At 51.8% G+C, this 23,837-nt stretch overlaps 1 protein-coding gene across 7 annotated transcripts in view; it reads left to right on the top strand.

The window, feature by feature from the left end:
* Positions 1–23,837, top strand: part of TNS3 (tensin 3) — a 220,506-nt gene that overhangs the window by 124,918 nt on the left and 71,751 nt on the right. For all 7 annotated transcript variants that reach the window (XM_043872501.1, XM_043872497.1, XM_043872499.1 and 4 more), the window contains 3 exons: positions 9,798–9,927; positions 10,268–10,333; positions 11,277–11,381. In XM_043872501.1, the coding sequence (XP_043728436.1) occupies positions 9,798–9,927; positions 10,268–10,333; positions 11,277–11,381 (301 nt within the window). The remainder of the gene's footprint in view (positions 1–9,797; positions 9,928–10,267; positions 10,334–11,276; positions 11,382–23,837) is intronic.

Below are 23,837 nucleotides of genomic sequence, written 5' to 3' on the forward strand. Positions count from 1 at the left end.
CCTCAGACGGGTCCTTATCCAAGCTTGCCCCCCCCTTCTGCTGCCTGAGGCCTGTAAGCAGACTTCATGGGGATGAGATTGAACTGGGGCAGCTGGAAGGGTGTGAAGGCTACGTAGTATCATTGAGGGCCCGCTGGTGGGGCCACCACCTGCACTCCTGGAAAACCCCTCCTCCAGCAGACCTCACCCCCACAAGTCTCCCTGCTGTCCTAGGGCAATGGGGGCACACAGCCAGCCCGCCACCCTGGACCAAGGTGTCTGAGAAAACATCACGTGCTGGAATGCAGTCTGAGCAGGCGGGTGGGGTCTTTCTGAGGGGACCTGGGTGGGAGGTTGTGGTTTGGCCCTTGGTAACTGGGAGGCAGGTCTGGGAATGGGCGGGGCGGGTGAGGGGAGCAGGTGGGTAAAGGAGGTGGTGGCAGACGTGCTTGGACGTGGTTCCCATGAGCTGGCGCGGGTATGGTGCCAGGAGCCATCCCTGGGCACGCGGTGCGCTTGTTGAAGCCACAGCAGGAAGGCTCCCACCTGTGAGTTTGGGACGCTGTCTCCTGCATTGTCTTCTGATGAAAGATGCTGCCTGGGGCACGCACACGGCCACATGAAAGGTGCCTGTCGTGCGTGAGCTTGGCCCCTGGCTCTTTTCAGGTACATTGGTAAGTGGCTTCCATCCAGTGGCTTTGGGGACTTGCCACCTTGCCCTTCCCTGTGCCTTTGCTACCTCTTTGCAAGAAGTCCGAAAGTGTGATAATTAAGTCCTTCTCAAGAAGTTTCATTTCCAGTGCACGCTGATGAGTCTGCTCAGTGCCCATTGGGGCCTTCTGAAGCACCAGCTGCAGGTGAAGGTGTTGGGCCAGCGAGGGTTTGGGGACCACCTGCCTGAGACCTCTGGACCCAAACGAGGCCGGGGTGGGGATGTAGGGTGGACATCAGTGTGGCCGGGCGTGGTCAGTTTAGAGCCGTCAGACTGGAGCCTTCCTCTTACAGTGCTGGGAGCTCATGGCCTGCACGCAGGGTCTTCAAGGGGAGGGGAACCCCACCCCCCAAGTCACAGGAGAACAGAGATGGGTGCAGCACAGGCCCGAGTCAGAGGAATGGCAAGAAGCCTGGCGTGGTCCTCAGAGCACGTGGGCCGCACCCTGCTCAGAGGAGCTGGGGAGGAAGAACTGGCGCCTCTCCACTGGGTCAGATGCCTCGCTCCGTGTGAGCACACTGCCTCTGCTGCCCGCTTTCTAGTCTGGGTTTTAGGAAAGGACAGGTCACGCTCAGCGGCCCCTGCCTTCTGCTCTCCCCCCTCCCCCACCCCCCAATGGCCATCTTCCTGGTGTTCGCCATCACGTGGGTGCTTGCTCTTCATGGGGCCTCCTCTTCCCTCAGCTCCGCCTGTAGCCCCTCCTCTCCGGGTGGTCCCCGGCTCCTGGCAGGTCTGCTATCCTCTGGGCAGCCCCCTTTCCCAAGTGCTGCTCCTTCTGGCAGGAGCAGCTGCTCCGAGGGGTCCAGGCTGCCTCTTACTTGCTTCTGTCTTGGGTCCAGCCCCCTTGGAATCCGTTCTGTGCTTCCTAGGACCATCCCCCCCTGTTCCCCAGACCCCGAATGGGAGCTTCCTCTCGGCGTCTGCGTGCCCCATATCTCATCAGTCATGCAGCTCCTTTACCCCGATATGTCCTAAATCCCAGGACTGCTTGTGCCCGCGAGCCCTGTGCCTCACTGCGTGACCCCATCCGAGCACGGTGTTCTACTGCCTGGGCCCAGCATCCTCCCCACAGTGGGAAGAGAGGGTCCAGGCTCCTGTATGTGGCCTAGGAGCCCCTCGGTTTACTGCTTCCTCAGTCACTTAGCCCCAGAGATGCTGGATTATCTGTCTTTTTCTGCACAGGGCCCCAGGTCCCCTCTTTTCTGTGGGTCTTGCTGGTGCCGCCTACCCATGTCATCCACATTGGACACATGGCTATACCTCTCTTAGGCCACATTTGATGATCTCTCATAGGTGGATGCCGAGCCCTTGAGGTGGGTGGTTGACTTGTCCCTGCCTCTCCAAAGCCAGTCATTGTGCTTCTCAGGGGTGGCAGCTCACCCTTGCTGTGAGCCCAGGGTGCCATTGTCCCCACCTTATTGCCTGGAGCCCGCCCCCAAAGGTGGGAGTCCTTGGGCAAGTTCACACTCTAGCATGCCCTGAAGGCTGCTGCTTGTGTGAGGGGACAGCTTGACTGGATGAATGATGCTGCGGGAAGCTGAGAGGTCTGGCATTCAGGTGTTCTGTTGCCTGGGGGTCTATTAAGGGGAATGTTTCCTGCCCTGAAGGTAGCCTTTCCATGAATTTTTGTTTCCATCAGCAATGGGGGCAAATAGGATCTCCCAGATCTCATCATAGGAAATGCATAACTTGATAAAACCAGCCCCTTCCTGCACCTCTGTCCATTCTTAACATGGAGTATTTTTGGATTGCATTATTATTTGATTTATACTTCCTGTGTTTACAGTTCATTTTTGTACACTCTGCACTTATTTTTTTGCAGCGTTATCAGACGGGGGAAGGGTGATACGGGTTACAGCTGGAAGTGGGTAATTTTCCATCCCACGGGGTAATTTTTCCTTGCTTCATTTGTAGAAATGATTACCCAGGAGGTTTAGTTTAGTTGTTGATCTCTGTGAAGCCTCCAAGTGGCTCTAGCCTCTTGTATTAGTTTCCTAGGGCTGTCATGACAAAGTGCCACAGACTGGGGGCTTAAACATCAGACATGAATTCCCTCACAGTGCTGGAGGCTGAAAGGCAGAGATCGAGGAGTTGGCTGTGCTGATTTCTCCGGAGGTCTCTCTCCTTGGCATGCAGATGGCTCTCTTCTCCCCAGGTGCTCATGTCATCTTCCCTCTGCATGTGTCTGGATCCTGGCCTCTTCTTTAAAGGACCCCAGTCAGATTGAATTAGGGCTCACCCATATAACCTCACTACCCTCACCACCTTTAAGACTTCAACAAATGAATCTTGAGGTCACAGAGTTCAGCCCATAATATCTGTGTCCATTGAGTAAACCCATTCTAGAATAAATCATCTAGTCAAAGGTCCGTCTAGTCAGAGCTATGGTTTTTCCAGTAGTCACGAATGGATGTGAGAGTTGGACTATAAAGAAAACTGAACGCTGAAGAATTGATGCTTTTGAACTGTGTTGTTGGAGAAGACTCTTGAGAGTCCCTTGGACTGCAAGGAGATCCAACCAGTCAGTCCTGAATATTTATTGGAAGGACTGATGCTGAAGATGAAATTCCAGTGCTTTGGCCACCTGATGGGAAGAACTGACTTATTTGAAAAAACCCTGATGCCAGGAAAGATTGAAGGTGGGAGGAGAAGAGGATGACAGAGATGAGATGGTTGGATGGCATCACTGACTCGATGGACTTGAATTTGAGCAAGCTCCAGGAGTTGGTGATGGACAGGGAAGCCTGGCGTACTGCAGTCTATGGGGTTGCAAAGAGTCAGACATGACTGAGTGAACTGAACTGAACTGAACAACTGAATAAGGTTAATAGTGGAGTCAGGTACCAAGGGTTATCCCGCACCCTTGGCTATGACTTGTCACCAGTGTTCATTCATCCCCTCTTTCATTCCCCATAACATATCTCCTGAACCAGGTAATATGGTGGTTGTGAATGGTGAGTGAGATGTGCTGGTGGTCTCTCTCGTGCCAGGATTTGGTGTGTTCACACATGTGTAGAGGCGGGAATTGAAGGCTCACAGGTGGGAGAGGTGATTTCCATGTGTCTGAGGAGGAGAGACTCTCAAGGGGTGCTGACAGCACTGGCCAGGCTGGAGGACCAACCCCAGGTATCCCCACACTCAGAACATAATCTCTGGGGGACATACTGTATTGTGTGATCTGTACACGCTGCTCCTCCAAATCCCAGGACTGTTGGTTCAACCTGAAAGTGACCTCAGGGCTCAGCACAGGGAAGCAGACGGTGGCAGAACATTCCCTGGTGTTGGCTGAGCATCTGGGGAGCGGGGAGCTGTCTCCCCTCCTACCGTGCAGGTCAGCTCTGGTTTCCCAAGGCTCTGAGGCAGGAGAAGTACCCAGTCTTAGCCTGACTGTGGGAGACCTGCTCATTTCAGTTTGTCCTGTCCTTCAGTTGTAGTCAGTTATTGCTTGATGTGCACCCCTGCGCACTCACGGGCCTGCCTTCAGTGGAGAAAGGAGGACATGGAGAATATGTCAGGGCCTTTCTGTGTTAAAGTTCAAGTATGTAGGCATTTTCATTTCTCATCAAGAATTTGGCAACCGTCATGAGTTGGACCGAATCCTGCATTGCAGAGAATGCTTTTATGGGTTTCCCACCCACAGTCGCAGAGGGTTCGGCCGGGCTGTCTGGCGTCTGCAGAGCCTGCCTCTGCTCCAGAAGGTGGAAAGCAAGCTCCCGGGGAAGGTGTCCGAAGGTGACACCTTGGTCACCATTCTTTGAGACAGCATGCTGTCTTTTGCCTTTTTTTCCTCCTTGATTTTGGTAAATGTCAGCCCTGTGCATAGATAAACCTGCCTCTTTCCTCATGCGGGATTGATTCTCTGTTGAGACAAGCTAGCAAAGGTTATAGGGGTCAAGTTTACAAGAAGTAAGGCCTTGTGATCTCTTTGGGTTGGGAACACTGTAGGGGAAAGTGGAGTGGGCTCCACCTGTCATTCCTTCGACTTGGGGGCTGTTGAGGGGGCCGTTACTGCTGAGGCCAGGGTGACATCCACCCATCGTCTGGCTTCACCTAAACACGGCCGGCCTGTCCCCACACACCCTCCCATTGCACACCTGACCTGCCCATCTTTGCAATGTGCTTGTACTGAGGTTCGGATGCAGCCTCAGGTATTCAGTAAACACATTTCTGTCAAGTGGGAGGGCAGAGCGTTTGTGAGCACAGCCATGTCGTTATGTAACCTCGCTTAGGAATTCGCGTGGGCCTCAGCCCTGTCAAGAACTGGCCGTGGTCCAGGGCCCCAATGAGCTTGTAAACACTTTCCCATCCACATGCCCCGTCTTGCTGCCCCTGCTTGTGCAAACCCCATGGCCACTTAGGTTTCATCCTCGTGGTTGTGGGGCTCTGTTGCCTGGCTCTGGCGACCTGACTCCTAAACAGAGGGGACCCTTCTCAAGGAGCTGTCACAAACAAACAACACCTTAGTTTATTGTTTCTTGCTAAGGGCACTTAAGTAAGAAGAGGGAAAATGAATGCATCCTCAGCCCCTCTGGATCTGCTCCTGTTGGGCGTCATTACGGGATGTCTGTCGTGCTATATCGCCCTGTGACTTGCTGTGCGTGCATCCTTCTCCTTCTGCTGGGAGTCTCTGAGACCTGGGTCGGGCCCGATCCATTCTGTATCTCAGCCCAGTGGATCTGTGTATGCGTGCTCAGTTGTTTGAGTTGTCTGACTCTTTGCGACCCTATGGATTGTAGCCCGGCAGGCTCCTCTGTCCCTGGGATTCTCCAGGAAAGAATGCTGGAGTGGATTGACGTGCCCTCCTCCAGAGGATCTTCCTCACCCAGGGATTGAACCCATGTCTCCCATGTCTCCTCCACTGCAGGCGGATTCTTTACTGCTGAGCCACCGGGGAAGCCCGCAGTAGATCTTGTATTGTTTATTCACAGCTGTACTGCTGCCGTCCTAAAGGTTTAGGGAGTAAGTTATAGTCTTGCCACCCTCTGAAATCATTTTCACCTCCAAGTGATATCATGGTTAGTGTTGGCCCTGGATGATGTAGGTCCTGTGATTTAGGAGGGCAACCACTAGGCTTGCTAAACCTTTAAGGGTGTGTGGTTGTGGCTCCTGTTTGAGGACATGCGTTTCTTGATGCCTGTGTAGACAGCCAGCAGGCCCACAGCAAAGTGGAGTGAAATTGTTTCTAGTGCAGATATTCTAAAATCTGCAGGGGATTTTGTGGGGGGCAGGGGATTGATGTGTTCTTAGAAACTCGCTGGGGAGACATGGGTAAATAAAAGCTAATGCTGAAGGGATGAAAGGGGTATTACAACCTTCATCACTCTAATCTTTATAAATGCTACCGATACTTTGTACCTTAAAAGGAGCATTTGGGGCACTCCTATTAAGCAAAATGCTGCTGATTCTTTCCATGGAGTGTTAAGAGCATGATTCTGGTCTCTTGTCACCGACACAACTAACATTTATTGACTCAGATGATGAATCATTACTGACCCTCAGGAGGTGCCAGAGTTGGGGCTCCCCTGGGTGGAGGTGGGTCCATCTCCTCTCTGGTCGGAGCTGTAGGTCCCCATGCGAGGGAGACGCCTCTGGTTTTCTGTGCCTTCAAGAGATAGCTGGGGTCATTCCTGAGGTGGCCAGGAGGACTGGAGCGGGTGGCAAGTACAACCGTGATCAGTGGGAAGAGAATATGATGAAACAGCGGGCAGGACTGTGGGGAGGGCTCAGGTCTCTGCCAGGCGTCCCCAGAAGCCCCTCAGGCAGGGCGTGTGTATGCAGAGGGCGGATGCTCTGTGGCAGTGGCATACCCTGCTCTTCCTTCCACCCTGAACCCTTGTCCCGTGAAAAACTATAGTCTTTAGACACTAGAGTCACGCAGGGCCTGGGAAGGTATCACTGCCCCAGGACGACTGAGAGCTGGCAGCCAGCTGGTAGGGAGGGGAGGGTGAACCCATCTGGTGTTCCTCCCCTGCTCCAGGGCACGTGGTGACCTCTGCCTCCCCCCTCCTGGTGCCTGGAGTGGGCTGGGATTCGTGTCTGATGAGTCACCCTGTGTGTGTGTGTGTCTGTGTGTGTCCGTGTGTGTGTGTGTGTGAGTCACCATGTGTGTGTGTGTGTGTGTGTGTGTGTGTGTGTGTGTGTAGCTGCTGTGATAAGCGATGGCTGGGATTCACGTCTGATGAGTCACCCTCTGTGCGTGTGTGTGTGTGTGTGTGTGTGTGTGTGTGTGTGTGTGTGTGTGTGTGTAGCTGCTGTGATGAGCGATGGTGAGACCAGAGGAGGGGAGACCATGAAGCACCTTGGGTTCTGGGAAAGGTGGGGGTCGGCCTGGGGGTTTCTGGTTGGGATGAGCTGTGTACATCAGGAGCTGGCTGCAGGATGAACCGTTTAACTCAGAGCAGGAGGAAGGTTCCCCCAAAGGGAGCTGTGCTTGAGGGGCATCCTCCCTCACCCTTAGGTGCTTCTTGACCCAGCTCCTGTGGTGCGCTGTGTCCACCAGGGGCTCTGCCTGCCCACAGAACCTGGTGCCAAACTGGGGGAGGGGAGCTACTGGCTCTATGAGGTGTGACCCTGTGGGCTATCCTGGGGCTACCTCCCTCAGGGGCTTTCAGCTTCTGGAGGGAGGCCTTGTTGTTATTTTACAGCCTTGGTTCCCCTCAGTATTGATAAAGGCTTCAGAGTCAGACTGGCATGTGCCTGAAACTCTCTTACTTTTTCTACAAGTCTTCTCCCCCTTTCCCTCACTTCCTGGGTAGCAGTGGAGAAAGGCCGACAGAGAGGGTGGGTCCATCATCCAGCAGAGACAGGTGCGTGGGGTCATGTCGTCTCCGTGGGGCTCTTGCTGCAGCATGTGTGGGATGGGGGCCTTGGCTCAGCGGTCAGTATGGTGTGGGGCCCCTACTGAGCGATCCTTGTGCTGCAGGGGCCTTGGAGGGGTGAGGATGCAAGCAGTGCCTCGAGAAGGAAGACTGGGGGCACAGCCTTTGGTTGGACCCTGCTGAGGAGCCAGAGACCCTGGATGAAGTGAGAGAGGATTGTGACTGGAGATCCATTTGCTGTTGGAGAGTAAATGGAAGTTGTCAAATTCCTAAAGAGTTCTCATGGGCTAGTTCCAGATGCCAGCCCTGGACAGGGGCCTGGAGGCCAGGCCTAAGTCTGGATTCCCACCAGCCACGTGTGCACAGGCCGCCTGGCGCCTCCCGCATAGTGAATGCGGGGCTTGTGTTTGTCAACATGAATTGCTCCCCTGACAGTCTGTGTACATTTCTTCATTTATTTATCAGACTGTTTCCTTGTAGATAGCACAGAGGTAAACGACTTTGGGGTTTGCCCTAAGGGGCAAACCAAGGGGCTCCTTGGGTCTTTATGTTTTCTCTCGAGTGATGGTTCTTTGGTTACTGAAGGCCTGGTCCCATCACTTTGTGGCAAATAGATGGGGAAACAGTGGAAACAGTGACAGCCTTTATTTTCTTGGACTTCAAAATCACTGCAGACGGTGACTGCAGCCATGAAATTAAAAGACACTTGCTCTTTGGAGAAAAGCAATGGCAAACCTAGACAGCATATTAAAAAGCAGAGACATCACTTTGCCAACAAAAATTTGGATAGTCAAAGCTTTGGTTTTTCCAGTAGTGATGTATAGATGTGAAAGTTGAACCATAAAGAAGGCCGAGCACTGAAGAATTGATGCCTTTGAACTGTAGTGCTGGAGAACACTCTTGAAAGTCCCTTGGACAGCAAGGAGATCAAATCAGACAATCCAAAAGGAAATCAATCTTGAATATTCATTAGAAGGACTGATGCTGAAGCTGAAGGTCCAATACTTTGGCCACCTGATGTGAAGAGTCCACTCACTGGAAAGGCCTATGATGCTGGAAAAGATTGAAGGCAAGAGGAGAAGGGGAGGACAGAGGATGAGATGGTTGGATGCCATCACTGATTCAATGGACATGAGTGTGAGCAAACTCCGGGAGATAGTGAAGGAGAGGGAAGCCTGGCGTGCTGCAGTCCATGGGGTTTCAAAGAGTTAGACATGAGTGAGTGACTGAACATACACACAGAACAGTCACCCGCAGCATCTCCCGAATCGTTGGTCTGGACCATACTTGCTGGGACTGCTTCTCATTGACCTGGCACAAGATACCTGAAGCCCATCTCTTTCCGACCTGACTCTTTTGTGAGCATGGCTGCCTGTGAGGTCCCTGCATGCCCAGCCTCCCTTCCTCCTGGGCATGCACAGTGCAGGGCGTGGCCTCCTCCACTCTGGGTATCTGATGGCAGAATCCAGCCTGCTTCTGGGCTTGAACCCCTGGGGACCCTGGAGAGGAACCTCTGCTCTACTTAGGAGGGAGGATGGGTCCCCTCTCCTGCAGTATACCAGTCTGCCGTGGCCTTCCTGCCCTCCTCGTGGGCAGCCCTACCCCCAGACCCCCAGGCAGGGGGGCCCCCATGGAAGGATGAGAAATGGTGCCAGGGCCCCTCCTCCACCCACCCTTCCCTGCCAAGTGCCCAGAAGGGGTGCTTTCACCCTGCATATTGGCACCATCACCCCAGAGGCCTGAGCTGTTCCCAGAGACCTAGGGCCTTGGAGCCACAGCCTGAGTCCAAGTCACGTCCCTGGTGATTCTGGACACTGCTGGCCTCAAACTGTCATTCCGGACGTCTTGACAGCCCAGCTATGGAATATACATTCCAAGGCCTTTTCCCTTCCCCTTCCTTCTCCCTTCTTGCCATCTTTCTCTCTCTCTCAATTATAGCACACAACATAAATACTGAGCAGAGTATGGAAAGTAATGACTGCCTGCTCCTTTCACGAGAGCAGAAAGGCTTTAAGGTAAAATGTGGAGTGTTTTGATGAAATTAGGAAAAAGAGGCTGTGCAATTTCATTCTTCAGATGTCTTCCAAAGTGGAGGTATGGTCTGTCGGAGGCTAGGGACCGTGGGATTCCTGTGCTGTTGGAACTGCACCTGTGTCCTAGCCGAGGACCAAAGCAGTGGTGTTTGCAGGCGGTCTCCCAGGTTGGGACCCGCTGGCGGCCTGTGCACCCCTGCAGGAGCCATCCTCAAGGGTGAGGCTCCCCGGAAAACACAACCCCTTTTACCCCAGGTGAAGTGCTACCACAAGAAGTACCGCTCGGCCACCCGCGACGTCATTTTCCGCCTGCAGTTTCACACGGGCGCTGTTCAGGGCTACAGACTTGTGTTTGCGAAGGAGGATTTGGACAACGCCAGCAAAGGTGAGGTCCTTCCCTGGGTCCAGACTGAGTGTGGGGAGAATGGGCCCTCGCTGGGTGGCCCCCGGGAGCCTTGTGTGTTCCTTTCATTGTTCTCCACTACTGCCCCCACCCCCATACCATAAACCAGCCGATTGACAAAATTATTACCAGTCTCACTAGAGACTGATGGTAGTTCCAACAAAGAAAAAGATTCTAGAGAAACAGTAAAAGTACTAACATCTTCTTTGTCATTGGTGTGCTGTTGGAGATTTGGGAGTGGTGTTGCCCTGGTAGGAATAGAAGGACAAAATTCATTTATTGTCTTGTCTCCAAATTTGTTGAAATAGGATTTCTTTTTTAGATGACCGTTTTCCTGATAACGGGAAGATTGAGTTAGTCTTCTCAGCCACTCCTGAGAAGATTCAAGGTGGGTAGAACACAGAATTCCGGCGGCGGGTGGAGAGGGCAGCAAGATGCTGACCTGGTTGGGTGGTGTGTATGCTGGAGTCTCTGTAGAACCTCCCACCTTTGTACATAATTGGAAATATTTATAATACATTAAAAATAGAATATTAGACAGTGGGAAGGTGTTAACTTAGAGACAGTAGGGCCCAGGTAGGTCAAAAAGACCCCAGAGATGGTGTGACTTGCCCAAAGAAGGGCCCAGAACTTCAGGATTGGGACCATGACTTGATGCCCTATTTACTTCTCCCCTCAAGAAACAACCACATATTTTTAAAGAGGACTAGAAATATAGTAGAAAGACTGCAAATATTTGTGTGCACAATAGACTCCTTTCTTCTAAAAATACATTGAAAGAGAAAGCAGTCTCTTTACTGTGAAGACAAGTGGCTCATTTCCATCACCGAGATTATATTTGTGAAAGTTTTAATTCAGTTTTTAATAGCTGTGGAAAAGAAGCACCCTATTTCTGTGCCCAGTGCCATAGATTGAGGCATGAAAAGTTAAATGCAAGGCTGTGGGGTAAGAATCCTCCTAGACGCCTCAGAAAGGCAAGAGCCCAAACCCACCCCTCCCGTCCACCAGCCCTGAGGCTGCTCCTCAGGGTTCTGCTGGGTCCTTGACCTGCAGAGCTATCCAGGTGATCCCCTCGTGCAGAAATGCATCCAGAGCACAGAGCCTCCCACCTGGTAGACAGAGGACCAGTGTTCAGCTCTCCTTCCTGCCAAGTGGTTTGCACTATTTTTCAGTTCCAGCTCAGATTGCTGGCAGGCTTGTGGGAGAGGGTGTGGATCTGGACGCTGGGCTGGCACTCAGATACAGAGGCTGCTCTCTGCATTGCTGGCAGGTGCCGGCTTGACTGGGACTAACACCCTTTGTCCACCCCTGTCCCTTCCACCACCCTGCAGGATGTGAACATTTGCAGAATGACCACAGGGTGATTGTGGACTTCAACACAGCAGACCCGCTAATCCGCTGGGACTCATACGAGAACCTGAGTGCAGATGGTGAAGGTGAGTCTTGTTACCCGGCTATCAATTCCTGGAGAATAAAACCCAGAACAAGCAGCCTGTTCACCTTTAGACTGAAAATCTCCTTGCAGCCTGCTTGGAGACTGTCAAGCGTCCACACCATTGTGAGTCTGAGGGCACTTGTGAGAATCAGGCTTGGTGAATTGGGTTGAGCTTTGACAAAGCTGCATAGTGATGGTCAGTTAGTGAACTTGTCATCTAGAAGCTTCCTCACTTGAAGCTGTATGTCTGTCTCTCCCTTCTCCTCCCTATTGTGGAACGGGAATGCCTGGTGCCTGAGCACTGGCAGTTTCCTACTATTGGGGAGCCCCATGGGCAATAGTTTTGTGGGTTCTATTTCTGTTTGCTCATTACACTGGTGTCCAGGTTGTGTGGCTGCGTCATTTAGTCTCTGTTTTGTGAGTCTGTCTCTCCCAAGCATATTCTCTGTTTGCCACGGGACCTGCAGTTTGAGTCACAAGTGTCATGAAAGAGTAAAGGAATGGAGGGTGGCACCTGCCAGGTTTATGGAAAGAAGCCTCTGGGGGTCAGTTTCAAAGAGGAGGGATCAGACTTCTTCCAGGCGCTTGAGAACACTGGCCTTTCATCTTTTTCAGGCACCAAATTGTGAACAGACCTGATTTGGGAGAGACAGTCAAAACAATTTTGTCCAGTTAGTTCCATCCAGACATTAAATAGCCAGAAGCAAGTGTTGTGGCGGTGACTGCACGTGTGCCCATCTTTGTGCATCGCTGGGATTGCAGGGACTGGCCGGGGCTGTCTGTGGTCCACTCAGGGCGGGCATGAGGCTCCTCAGCTTGTCCACCTGGAGAGTCTGGGGTCATGTCAGTATTTCTGTGATACAGACCATGCTGCTGTTTAGAGGTGAAGCCCTCATCACTCCTGTGCTTCAGGCACGGTTTCTAAGTGCTGTATGTGTCAAGCCTCTGTACACACGAAGCGCCATTCCCATGCCCAGTTCATCCACCACACTGCATTTTATCGGAGGAGGGTCCCAGTTGCTTTTGATGTTTTTTTAAGAACTTGCAAATCTACTTCCCCCCCCCCCAAAATTGAGGGATAGTTGATCTACAGTATTAGACAAGTTACAGATATACAATATCGTGATTCACAATTTTTAAAGATTATACTCCATTTATAGTTATGATAGAATATTGGCCATATTCCTATGCTGTGCAATATATCCTCATGGCACATTTATTTTATACGTAATAGTTTGTACCTCTTAATTTCCTACCCCTGTCTGACCCCTCGTCTGTTGCACTTGTTCCCGGTGGAGCTCACGGGGGGTTCTGAGTTCTCACTGCTGTAGGTGCTGCGTGGATGGCCCCTGCTGCCAAGGCCCTGCAGACCCTTGCACAGCCACCTTCCACAAAACATGCAGTTTCCCTCATGTGGAATCATTACCCTTCCTGAGGTTCCCTCCATCTCCCCAGCTCTCCAGGCTCCTCTGTGGGGCTGAGCTGCATTGGTGAACTCATTGCTCATTCCCAGAGCCCTTAGCTCTCACTTGGAGCCTCAGTCCCTGGCTTGGGTTCCTGGAGGAGGGCACCACTGACACCCCCACTCCTGTGAAGGCGGGGGGCGTTGGCTGGCAGGAAGCAGTCTCAGCCATGCTTCCCTAGGGCAAAACTCTCCGGGGTTAAGGAAGGTTTGGCAGCCTATGGTTTTGGCTAGAAAATGATGTCTTTTGGCCCTCCCTTCTCTGTGCACTTCCATTTCTAGTCCCTACTGGTTAAAACACACACACACACACACACACACACACACACACACTGACCTAAACTGTATTTGTCTCTGCTGTCCCGGAGTGGAGCCTCCGCAGTGACCTTCAGTCAAGGACCCTGACCCCCTGTTATATCTGAGCAAAGTGTTGTGCCTCCTCCACCAGCCGTGAGCTCGTTCACATGTGGACACTTGATTCCAGATGTCCTGTCTTCATCACGGAGACTCAGTTCTCTGCTCCCAGCTCTGGGGCCTGGAGGGATCTGGGGCTCCCACTGCCTCATCAGTATTTCATGGGACTTTCACTGTCTCAAGGAGAGAAATGGACAGTGGGGGTGGACAGTGGGGCAGCCTACCAGAGCCTCTCACGTGCTATTTCATTTGATCTACGTAAGACCCTGTGACCCATTTTAGAGATAAATGGTGCAGTACCCAAGAGAAATCAAAAGCTGGACTTTGGTGAGGGGTCCTGGTAGCCTTCTGGGGCTGTGCACTATTGGTGGTCACAGGTGAAGCTGGGTGAGTTGTCGTGTGTTCGAGATCATGCAGGACGGAGACTGTGGAAGTGGGACACAAGTCTGGGCTGGTTTGACCCCAGTGTTATTTGGTGCAAACCTCATCCTTCCAGCTGAAGACCTGCTGGTCCCTGGACCAGAGTGAGGCCTGCAGCACAGCCCATGGTTGGGCATGAAGCCTTGCTGTGCCCCTCCTTTCCTCTGTTCTTGGCTTTAACCAATGAGTACGTTTCTGGCCACAGGTAGAGCTCGTGGATCCAGGGTTGCATAGACAGGGGCTGCTGTCCCCCAGGTACCCCCCCCTGATACTTCAGGTCATTGGCTTCCCAGGCAACCACAGTTGCCCAGAGCTCCATGGGGGCGGGCTGCAGAAAGGGGGCCTCTGATTTCTTGTCACTTTCGCAATAAGACCCAGTCCTGTTACTGTCCCATGCAGGACGCTCTACTGAGCTGCCGGCAGTCAGGCTGCTGGTGAGGACAAGTTGGGTCCGGAAGAACCGGCCACAGGTGTGTGCAGTTACAAGTTCTGGATCATGCTGTGATATTTAGGTGTTGCCATTTGGTGGCGCTAGTGGTAAAGGACCTGCTTGCCAATGCAGGAGACACAAGAGATGTGAATTTGAACCTTGGGTCAGGAAGATCCCCTGGAGGAGGACATGGCAACCCACTCCGGTATTCTTGCCTGGAGAATTCCATGGAAAGAGGACACTGGTGGGCTACAGTCCATAGAGTCACAAAGAGTCAGACACAAATGAAGTGACTTACCACGCATGCACACTTTGAAAATGTATTTGAAAGCATTTCTCCCCAGAAACTGTTGTCAGGTGTTGAGATTTGGAAAAGCAAAGCACACTTTGGTGACTTATGCAAAAGAGGGTCCACTGGAATCCGGCAGATCAGACCTTAGGTCTTTGCTCTGCTCTCTGTCCAAGGTCGGGCTCCTCCCTGGCAGAATGGGAATGCTGCTGGCTGAGCTTCCAGAACGTAGCGGCTGCATCATCTGTGTCTGACCACTGTAGCCACTCACTGAATGCTTCCACTCTCTGTACCCAGACTGAGAAGAATTGCTTTAGATCCTGCATCCTGCGAAACCTTCCTTCACATTGCTTGCTTTGACGGTTCAGAGCAGAGTAACTGCTTTAATACAGCCCAGCTATCAAATGCCAATGACATCTTGCTCAGATCTCAGGAAGCACCATCCTGTGCTCTCTTGATTTTCAGCCTCCAGCTCCCTGGCCTCGCAGGTCCCCTTCCAGGTGTGAACCCGTGACCTGGAGTTAATCCTGTCTTGGTAAGGGATTTCGGGCAGTGATTGGGATGGAGAGCAATGGCTTCATCTAATCTGAAATACAGGAGTCTCACCATTTGTGCTGGGAACCATAAAGTCCTTTAGGTGTTAACTTTTTGAAGTGGATTGGATCCTATCAGAAGAGTGAGTGCAGTGTTGGAGGCTGTTAATGAGTCATAACTGGCCCTGAGCTGCAGTCTCAGAGGTATCAGAGAAATTGACTTGAAATTCATGTCATCTGGACGAGTTTGCATGAATTAGCCCATGTCAGCCTCCCAGTGAAAGGTTGCAGCTGCAAGCTGTGACCTGCTTACAGTTTATTTCCTCCACTTGGGGACCCCTAGCCTTCCTACCTGAGAGGGTGGAGAAGGGAATGGCAGTCCACTCACTCCAGTATTCTTCCCTGGAGAATTCCATGGACGGAGGAGCCTAGTGAGCCATAGTCCATTGGGTTGCAAAGAGTCAGACATGACTGAATGACTAATACACACACACACAGCCTGCCAACGATGGCTGGAGGCCTTAAGTAGCATTATCCCAGGAGAGCCAGTGAACAGAAGCATTGAGAGTTGGCTTAATTTCACTGGGGTCCTTGGCTCCCAACCTGCCCACATCCCTCAAGCTGTGGGACCCACCCTGGGAGTGAGCATGTCCTGTGCTCTGGGGTAGGGGTATGAAAGGCAGGTTCAGCCAAGGGCATGTTTATCCAGCTCTCACTTTCCTCCTGTCCTTTATGGCCAGTGTCGGCAGCGCTCCTGCCCTTTGATGCTGCACCTGCTTTAGCAGCGGCTCCCTGGGAGGCCTGCCCATGTCCTGCATCCTGGCTCTGGAGTGCATGTCTCTGGACTCGGTCACTGGCATTCTGCCTTGGGGACCAGCCCCTGAGTTCTGACTGCCAGTGGGTTCTCCGAAAAATGAAACTAGGAGTGGGCCTGACCTCCTGGTCTCCCTAAGACCCCAAGTCACACAACTTCTACAAACCCCAGCCCTCTCTCTCCCGGCCCCAGGTGACCACCCATCTTCCTTCTCTATGATTTTCCCTTGTATGGACATTTCACGCAAGTGGACTCCTGCAGTGTGTGGTTTTTCATGACAGGCATCTTTCACTCTGCATGATGATTTGAGGGTTTGTTCAGTTTTGATACATCACTCCTTTTTTATGGCCAAATAATGTTCCAGAGTGTGACTAAACCTCAGTGTGCTGATCCATTCATCAGCAGGTGAGCATTTGGGTTTTTTCCATCTTTTGCCTCTTGTGGTTAATGCTGCAATGAACCTTCTTATACACGTTTTGGCCTTAGGCTGTTCTTTTATTGCCCATCTTTTCTACTACTTTGTGAAATTTCCACTTCTTTTAGTCCTAGTTGGTTTTCCTTTTCTGGTTATTTCTTCTGTCTTTATGGGTTTCACATTGGAATCACAATGAACCTTCTGCAGGTCTCCTGTCCCACTTTGCCAACTACTCCCAGGAATATTCAGGAAACCCATCAAGTCTTTCCTGTGTTAGCTATGTAACCTCATGCACAAAATTCCATCTCGGTACAGTGGAAAGTTCTGAAGCCTGTCAAAACAGTGAGCTGCAGAACTGCCTTTTGGCCTCACATCAGCAGAGCCTCACAAGACCACGTTGTTTCAGGAGAAGTTGACAGGAGCAGCCTGCGTGAGCTCTGTGTGGTTGAAACCCACAGGTAGGAGCAGAGGGAATATGACAGTGTTTTGGGCTGAGTATTAGAGGCCGGCAACAGCGTGACTGCCGAGACCTGAGGCCCTCGCTGATGCCACTTGCTGTGCGTTCATGAAGGCTGTTGCGGCGCATTTGTGAAGCCGCTGCCAACATGAGGAAGACCCACCTTGCACCCCACACAGTGGGAAAATGAGCCTCATGAAAGACCAGCCTCCTTTTGACACACAACTAGTCATGCTGGCTCTTTGCGTTAGAAAGAGAATGGAGAAAAGAGACCACTGGCCAGTGTACAGATTGGTTTTCCTCTTTGTTGGTACCTTATTCTGTTGTTTTTTCATACAGTTGTCAGCTTTGGGGTGCAAAGGTCTGATTGTAAGACTGTCCTGTAGGAGACTGGGTCCCGCTCTGGGCATGGCCTTGGCTATAACGTGGCAGGGCCCATTGGTCTCAGTCCTCAAACCAGATCTTTCAGATTTCTGTTTCTAATTTATTTTCTTTTGATGTGAATTCTTTGAAGAAAAACATTATGTGATCAGTCAGTTGCTTCCTGGGCTCCCCTGGTAGCTCAGCTGGTAAAGAATCTGCCTGTAATGCAGGAGATCCTGTAATTCCTGGATCAGGAAGATCTGCTGGAGAAGGGATAGGCTACCCACTCCAGTATTCTTGGGCTTCCCTGATGGCTCAGCTGGTAAAGAATCCGCCTGTAATACGGGAGACCTAGGTTCGGTCCCTGGGTTGGGAAGATCCCCTGGAGAAGGGACCAGCTACCCACTCCAGTATTCTGGCCTGGAGAATTCCATGGGCTGTATAGTCCATGGGGTCGCAAAGAGTTGGACATGACTGAGTGACTTTCACTTTCTTTCAACTTAGTTGCTTTCTTGATTGCAGTGACAGTGTTATTTGCAGAGTGGGCACAGTCCTGTCAGGTCCCTCGATAGGAATGGGGGTTGGTCAGGACCCTTACTGAGCCCCAAACTGAGTAGACCTTCTTGCACAAGAAGCGCTTTATGTCCCGCAGTAAAACAGATGTTTTCTCCTGAGCACAGACATAACCTGTGCCTTGGTGGTCATTTGGGGGTTTGTTGGAGAAATCTGTGTCTGTGACGTGCTTACCATATTCCATCTCAGGCTGATTGGGTGGCGACACTTGTGAGGGTTCCAGTTGTGCTGTGGAAACCTGAAGGCGTCCAAACAGCTTTGCTTGTTTGCTCTGGTGTGTCACGTTCATTTAAGGCTCAGAGCGTGTGACTGTGCTTTGACCAACAAGCAGTCAAAGCAGAGGGGTGAACTGTTGGCTGAAGCCCACCTAAATTGCATGCGAAGAGGCCTGAGGTGCAGAGGCGCTGCTGGGCAGAATGTGGAAGTCTGGGTGTGCAAGTAAACGCTGAAAGATGGGCCATGTGTGGTTAACACTGACTGTGAACTTGGCCCTGTCGAGCTTGAAAGAGAGACACAGCCCCAGGACATGGAGACTGTAAGGTGAAGACTTCACAGCTGAAGACTCTGTAGCTGAGGGACACAAATGATGCTGAAACTGGTTTGTAAACCGAAGCAGGTTGGTGCTGGCTCCACCTGTCAGTTTGCCAGCTGAGAAGTCTTGGGAGTGAACACAGGTCTCGCGGGGTGGCTCTCCAGTAGAGCCTTTCCCCGCCTCCTCGGCCTCCAGGGTTCAAATTTCATTAAACCTGATTGCAGGAAACCCCACCCACATGTTTACATTACACTGGCCTTTTGGTGGAACCAAAGTCCCTTTCTTAGCTAACAAGGTCTTCTACCTTCTGGACTGCCTGGAGAGCAAGGCTGGGTCCCTGGCAGGGGAGACACGCCCCCACCCCGGGATGCTATGTTCTGGGGTTGTGGGCTAAACAAGCTACAGGGCTATTTGGAAGCAAGGTAAGCAGGGAGTGTGTGTATGTGTGTGTGTGTGTGTGTGTGTGTGTGTGTGTGTGTAAAACAAGCTACAGGGCTATTTGGAAGCAAGGTAAGCAGGGAGTGTGTGTATGTGTGTGTGTGTGTGTGTAACAAGCTACAGGGCTATTTGGAAGCAAGGTAAGCAGGGAGTGTGTGTGTGTGTGTGTGTGTGTGTGCGCGCGCGCGCGTGTGTGTGTGTGTGTGTGTGTGTGTGTGTGTGTGTGTATGGCTTCTGCTAGGGGAGAGGGTGTCCGGTGGTAAGTGATGAGCAGAACAGCAGCTTTAACCTGGCCAGAAGGAAGGCCAAGCAGAAGACTGTTTATTTGCAAGCGAGAGGAGTCTTAGCTGCTTCTGCCTTTGGAGGATCAGCGATGGTTTGAGGTGAGGTTTATGTGCAGGAGCTCATGGTCCGCTCCGTGGCTGGCTGGCTCAGGTGACTTCTGAGTGGGCCACAGGGCCTCCTGTTTCTTTGGCCAGCTGGGGCTCAGGTGTGTTTCCACAGTGATGAGTGCCTGGGAGGGAATCAGGTGCCATGATAAGTGCCCTCGATGGGACGCTCCAAGCTGGGGTGCTGGTTGGACAGGAGAGGGGGCCGCCATGGGAGTGTCCCGCCGACGTTGTTTGTGCCTGCTGTCTGGGGCACGGTCAGCGTGGCTGGGACACGCCTGCCACAGCCCCACGGTGAAGCCTAGCCTCTGTTATCGCTGCATTCCGGGCCTCACCCAGAGGACTGCCAGGAGCGCTTGGAATCCATGTGGCTCCAGTGTCCCAGACGTGGGCTCTGCTGTTGGCACGTTCCTTTCCACGAGCCATGTGCCTCTCTGGCTGGAACACCCCGCTCCGCCTGCTCTCACTATTTTTTTCCAAGAATTTATAGCCTGCCTCGGTTTTAGAAAACATTTACACAGAGCCCGGCTTGGCTCCCAAGGGAGCGATTTCCGTCCGCTCCTCTTGGCAGGCCAGGTGCCTCCTTCCTACTTTAGGTGCCTCCCCGTCTGGCATTCAGGGGGACAGTACTGGGTTTGGGGGTTTGGGCAGGCGTTTGCTCTCAAGGTGTGAGATGGCATGTCCGGAGAAGCTCCGTGCTACATGGAGTTATTTCTGGAACTTGGCCTGGGGAGAGCTCGGGCCAGGCTTTCACAACCCTGGGGTTCTGAGCTGTTCGTAGCATTGTCTGTCTTGTTTAGAAGAGAAGGGCACGTTTCATCTCACCTGGGACAGTCCAGTCACCCATCTGTGCTGCTGGGCACTAAAGGTCGAATTCTCAGAGGTCCCAGTGTGGCCATCCTTTCTTAGCTCTCGATTTTTTTTGGAATAGGAACTCGTTCAATATACACGCAAGGGAGCCTTTAATTAGCCCAGAGGCGGAACCCCACTGCAGTAAAATAAAAGCGTGCTGTGTTTCCTCAGAGGTTATAAATGCTGCAGTTATAAATGTCCCAAGTGGGAAAAGAGAGATCTCAGCGTGAGTGACTCAGTGAGATGACAGGGACCCTCCTGTGAGGCCGAGCCTGGGTGTTTCTCCTGATCCTGAAAGTCCTGCGACCCCCACAGGCCCCTGAGAGAGGAGGTGTCCCTGGGACACTCCCAGAGCCTCCAACAGCTCCCTTCCTGGCCAGAGGACGTGGAGGGTCACTGACCCCGCTCATCCCGGCCTCCTGCTCTGGGCCCACGCCTCAGACACTGGAGTCCCGGTGCCCCCTCTGCCTGCACGCCACACAGCAGGCACTGAGATGCTCAGTGCATGTCTTGCGGTGCTGGGCCAATGCTCCAGGGCCCATCCTCAGAATTTAAAGCTGGGCAGTGTATCACTGGTTCCCACACTGGCCAGTCAGAGCTGATGCAGCTGGTTTGGGAGAGATGGTCTCTAACCACTGGGTGAGGGGCCTGAGCGGTACAAAGGTGAGGAAGGGCCCTGGGTATGCATTGAAAGATCCGTCAAAGTGTTGCTCATCCTGCTGCTGGGCCCTGCGGAATGGGATGAGGCCCCCACAACTGCCTGGATTCAGCTGAAGCGAGTTTGTGATGAATCCACCAAGACAATGCAGAGCCCCTGGCGTCACTCAGCTAGCTTACTGCTAACTGCTTTTGTCCTTGTGGCCATTAGTCCCGGAGGAGGCTGAGGAGCAGAGCGGACTAGGTGGCTCCAGCAGTGTTGTACATCTGGCGAGAGCTGGAGGTGGGCTGCTTAGGCAGCTGGAGGGCCCTGCTGTGCCCCACAGGAGATGACTTATAGACTCTTCAGGGGGTATTTTTAAAATTCCATCTTTTACTTTAGATCTCTATTAAAAAGCAATTCTTCAACGTAATTCCGAAGTGTGAGGTCAGTTAGGCTGAGTTAAGGGTACTCCTTTACGGGACCCCATGAGACACTCTTATTCCCTGGGCTCTGGGCTGGAGGACAGATGTGGGGACTTGCAGAGACAGTGTCCCTCATCTCTTCCCTTTGTGTTGGTCTCACTGAATCACCAGGATGATCCTGGTGATCACTTGATGATCCAGGATCATCAAGCACCCCATTGCCAGCCAACTTCTCCAATAAGGGAAGTGGAGCTCAGAGAGGTTGAGTAACTCACCCAGGGTCACACAGCTGTGGGCGGGATTTTTAATTAGGATTCACACCCAGGTGGATTATGCCAGAACGTCTAGAGGGGGACTGAGGATGTGCACATAAATCACTCCAGTGAAAAAGTTAAAACAAGCTGTGTGTCACAAGGCAGGGGTGGGGGTGGAGCACAAAGGGACCCTGACAGCTACACTGAAGACAAGAGAACTCGCCACGATCTCACTGAGTCTAGGAAAAGGAAGGAAGATCCTGAAAGAGAGGGAGAAGGTGGAGGAATTCAAGCAGTGGGGGGTGGAGATAAGGCGAGGGGGGTGGGAAAGGTGGACACAGCAGGGGCCCATTGCACTGTGAGCCTCATTTCTGGCTTGAATTCATGATCTTTTAAATCATTGAGGTATAATTTACATAAAGTAAAGTTCACTCTCTTTACTGTCCAGTTCTAGGAGTTTCACTTCCCACCCTGAAACTCCCATCACAGCCACAGTAAGAACATTTCTGTCACCCCACTCACCCCTGATGGCCCTTTGCAGCAGCCTGCCCTCCCTGAGCCCGTTTCCCGATCTCTCCCCAGGATGTCAGTTGAAGTCTTTGGAGTCTGGTTGCTCTCAGTACCTTGGATGTGGATGCAGACAATGGCATCATTTCTTTCTTTCTTCTCAGACACTTTTCCAGGGATGACTGTGGCTGTGAGACTTCCATGAGGACATATAGGTTCTGGTATTGGGACTTTTTGATAGAGTGAATTGGTTTAGCTGAGTGGCCTCAAGCAGAGAATCTTTAGAGCGAGCTGGAGATGGTTCATGTGGGGCTGCCGCAGGAAGTAGAAGTGACTGACAGTGGTCAGCAGGCTGTGCCCAGAGACACAGCCTGTCTCCTCGTGAGTCAGGGTGGGTGGGGAGCCTTTCCTTTATCAGGGCTCCCAAGTGGCTGTGGGTGCGGTGGGTGCGGTGGGCGTGGTGGGCGTGGTGGGCACAGTGGGAGGGAACTGAGTGGTCCACCCGGGAACAGTTCCTTAATTTTAAGGACAGAAATGCACAGCCTGCCATGAGCTCCCGCTACTGCAGCCTAGGAAACAGACATAACACTGCCATCATCAACCCAGCAGCCTCAGAACACAGGCTTCTGTCCCGACAACGAACCATTTCAGGAGTTAGGGAGGAAAGCAGGGTGATTAAGTAGTTTCTAAGGAGTGTGTGTGTGAGAGAGGGAGAGGGAAAGAGGGAATTGAAAAGAAAATATTTAGGCAAATTCCTTTCCAAAATTAAATTGTTAATTTCACATTAAAGTGGTTGGTCAGGTTTAGAATTCCAGTGTTTTTAAAAAAACAGAAAGCATGGATTAGGGAGTGAAACAGAGGTAGATTTGCATTCCAGATGATTCCAGTAACCTTTTATTATGTTAAATATTGGCATAACCTCTCTGAGCTTCTGTTTTCTCATCTTATAGAGGGTTCTTTACCATTAGGGCCACCTGGAAAGCCCGTCCTGGCACATAGGAGATTCTTAAAAAGAGCCTCTGTCTTTAGAATGTCAGCCCTATTGCAGGAGAGGGTTGTTTCCTGTGTTCTGCCCTCTGATGAGAAAAGTAATGATTCTCTGTAACCTCCCCTGGATGTAGCCCACACCTGAGAGCAGCAGCTTCTGGGAACATCCCTTCCTGCAGTCTTGCTCTCTCTTTCTGTCTCTGCTGACCCATCTGATGCCGTGAGATGTGCCTGACGCCCTCCATCTCTTGTTCCTGTCCGTATTCCCCAGGCTGGTTCGTCGCAGCATATGATTGGGACTTTGCTGAGTATTCCATTTCAGTCTCCAGTAACAACTAACCAGCAGCTATGGTCAGTGCTTAGTAAACTCTCAATGGACGTTTCCTGGAGAGGAGTTTTCTGTTTTTCTCCAGTGAAGACTTGCAGGGAAGATACTGTTAGCGCTTTTGAAATAAAAAGTTACTTTTTAAAGCAAACCTTTCACAATAGTAAAGCATAAGATTCATAGATTCAGTATTTGAAAGAAAGAAAGATTTCAGCGAGCTTAGTGTATCTGTCAGGTTTGCTCTTTTGTTTCAAATCGATTTTTTTTGTTGGAAGCAGGGCTAGGGGATGGTTGAACTTAGTACAGAGCAGTTCTACACCTTTTTGGGGCCCGAGTGGTTGGTACTTGAATGGAGGTGAAATTGAGATGTTGCCTTCCCTTTGGCCAATTCTTCACATACCTGTGAGCACATACCTGTGAGCACAGGTGGGCATTGGTTAATCTGTGTTCAGTCAGGTTGGGAAGGAATGTTTTCATTTTTCTTCCTGTCTTCTTCATTTTCTTTGCTTGCTTTTGAAATATTTTGGGGGTGTCTCTGTCCCTCCTTGTGAGATAGCCCCCACTCAAAAGTCAAGTGGGAGCGGGCAGGGAATCGTCACAGGGTAGCTGGGGTGGAGTGGCAAGTCTGTCCGACAGCCTCTGCCCTTTACTGAGGCAGAGAATGTCCTCTGGCTCTTTTTTCCTTCTGGTTTGTTTGTTTTTTTTCCAGATGAGAACCCCCCTGGTGTGTCTTTCAGTGGGAGCAATCGGAGCTGTAGTTATGTTTGATTTTTAACCAGGCCCTGGCTGCAGGGGAAACATTACCAGATAACTCACAGGCCAGCTTTTGGAAGGGGCTCTGGGTTCTGTTCAATGGGGTGGGGACAGCGGGAAGGGACGGGGCACAGAGAATGGTTGATCTGCACTGGGACAGGTAGAGGCTGTCTCTTGTCCTGCATCTG

This window comes from Cervus elaphus, chromosome 18 (genome assembly GCF_910594005.1).
Source record: "Cervus elaphus chromosome 18, mCerEla1.1, whole genome shotgun sequence".
Classification (NCBI taxonomy): Eukaryota; Metazoa; Chordata; class Mammalia; order Artiodactyla; family Cervidae; genus Cervus; species Cervus elaphus.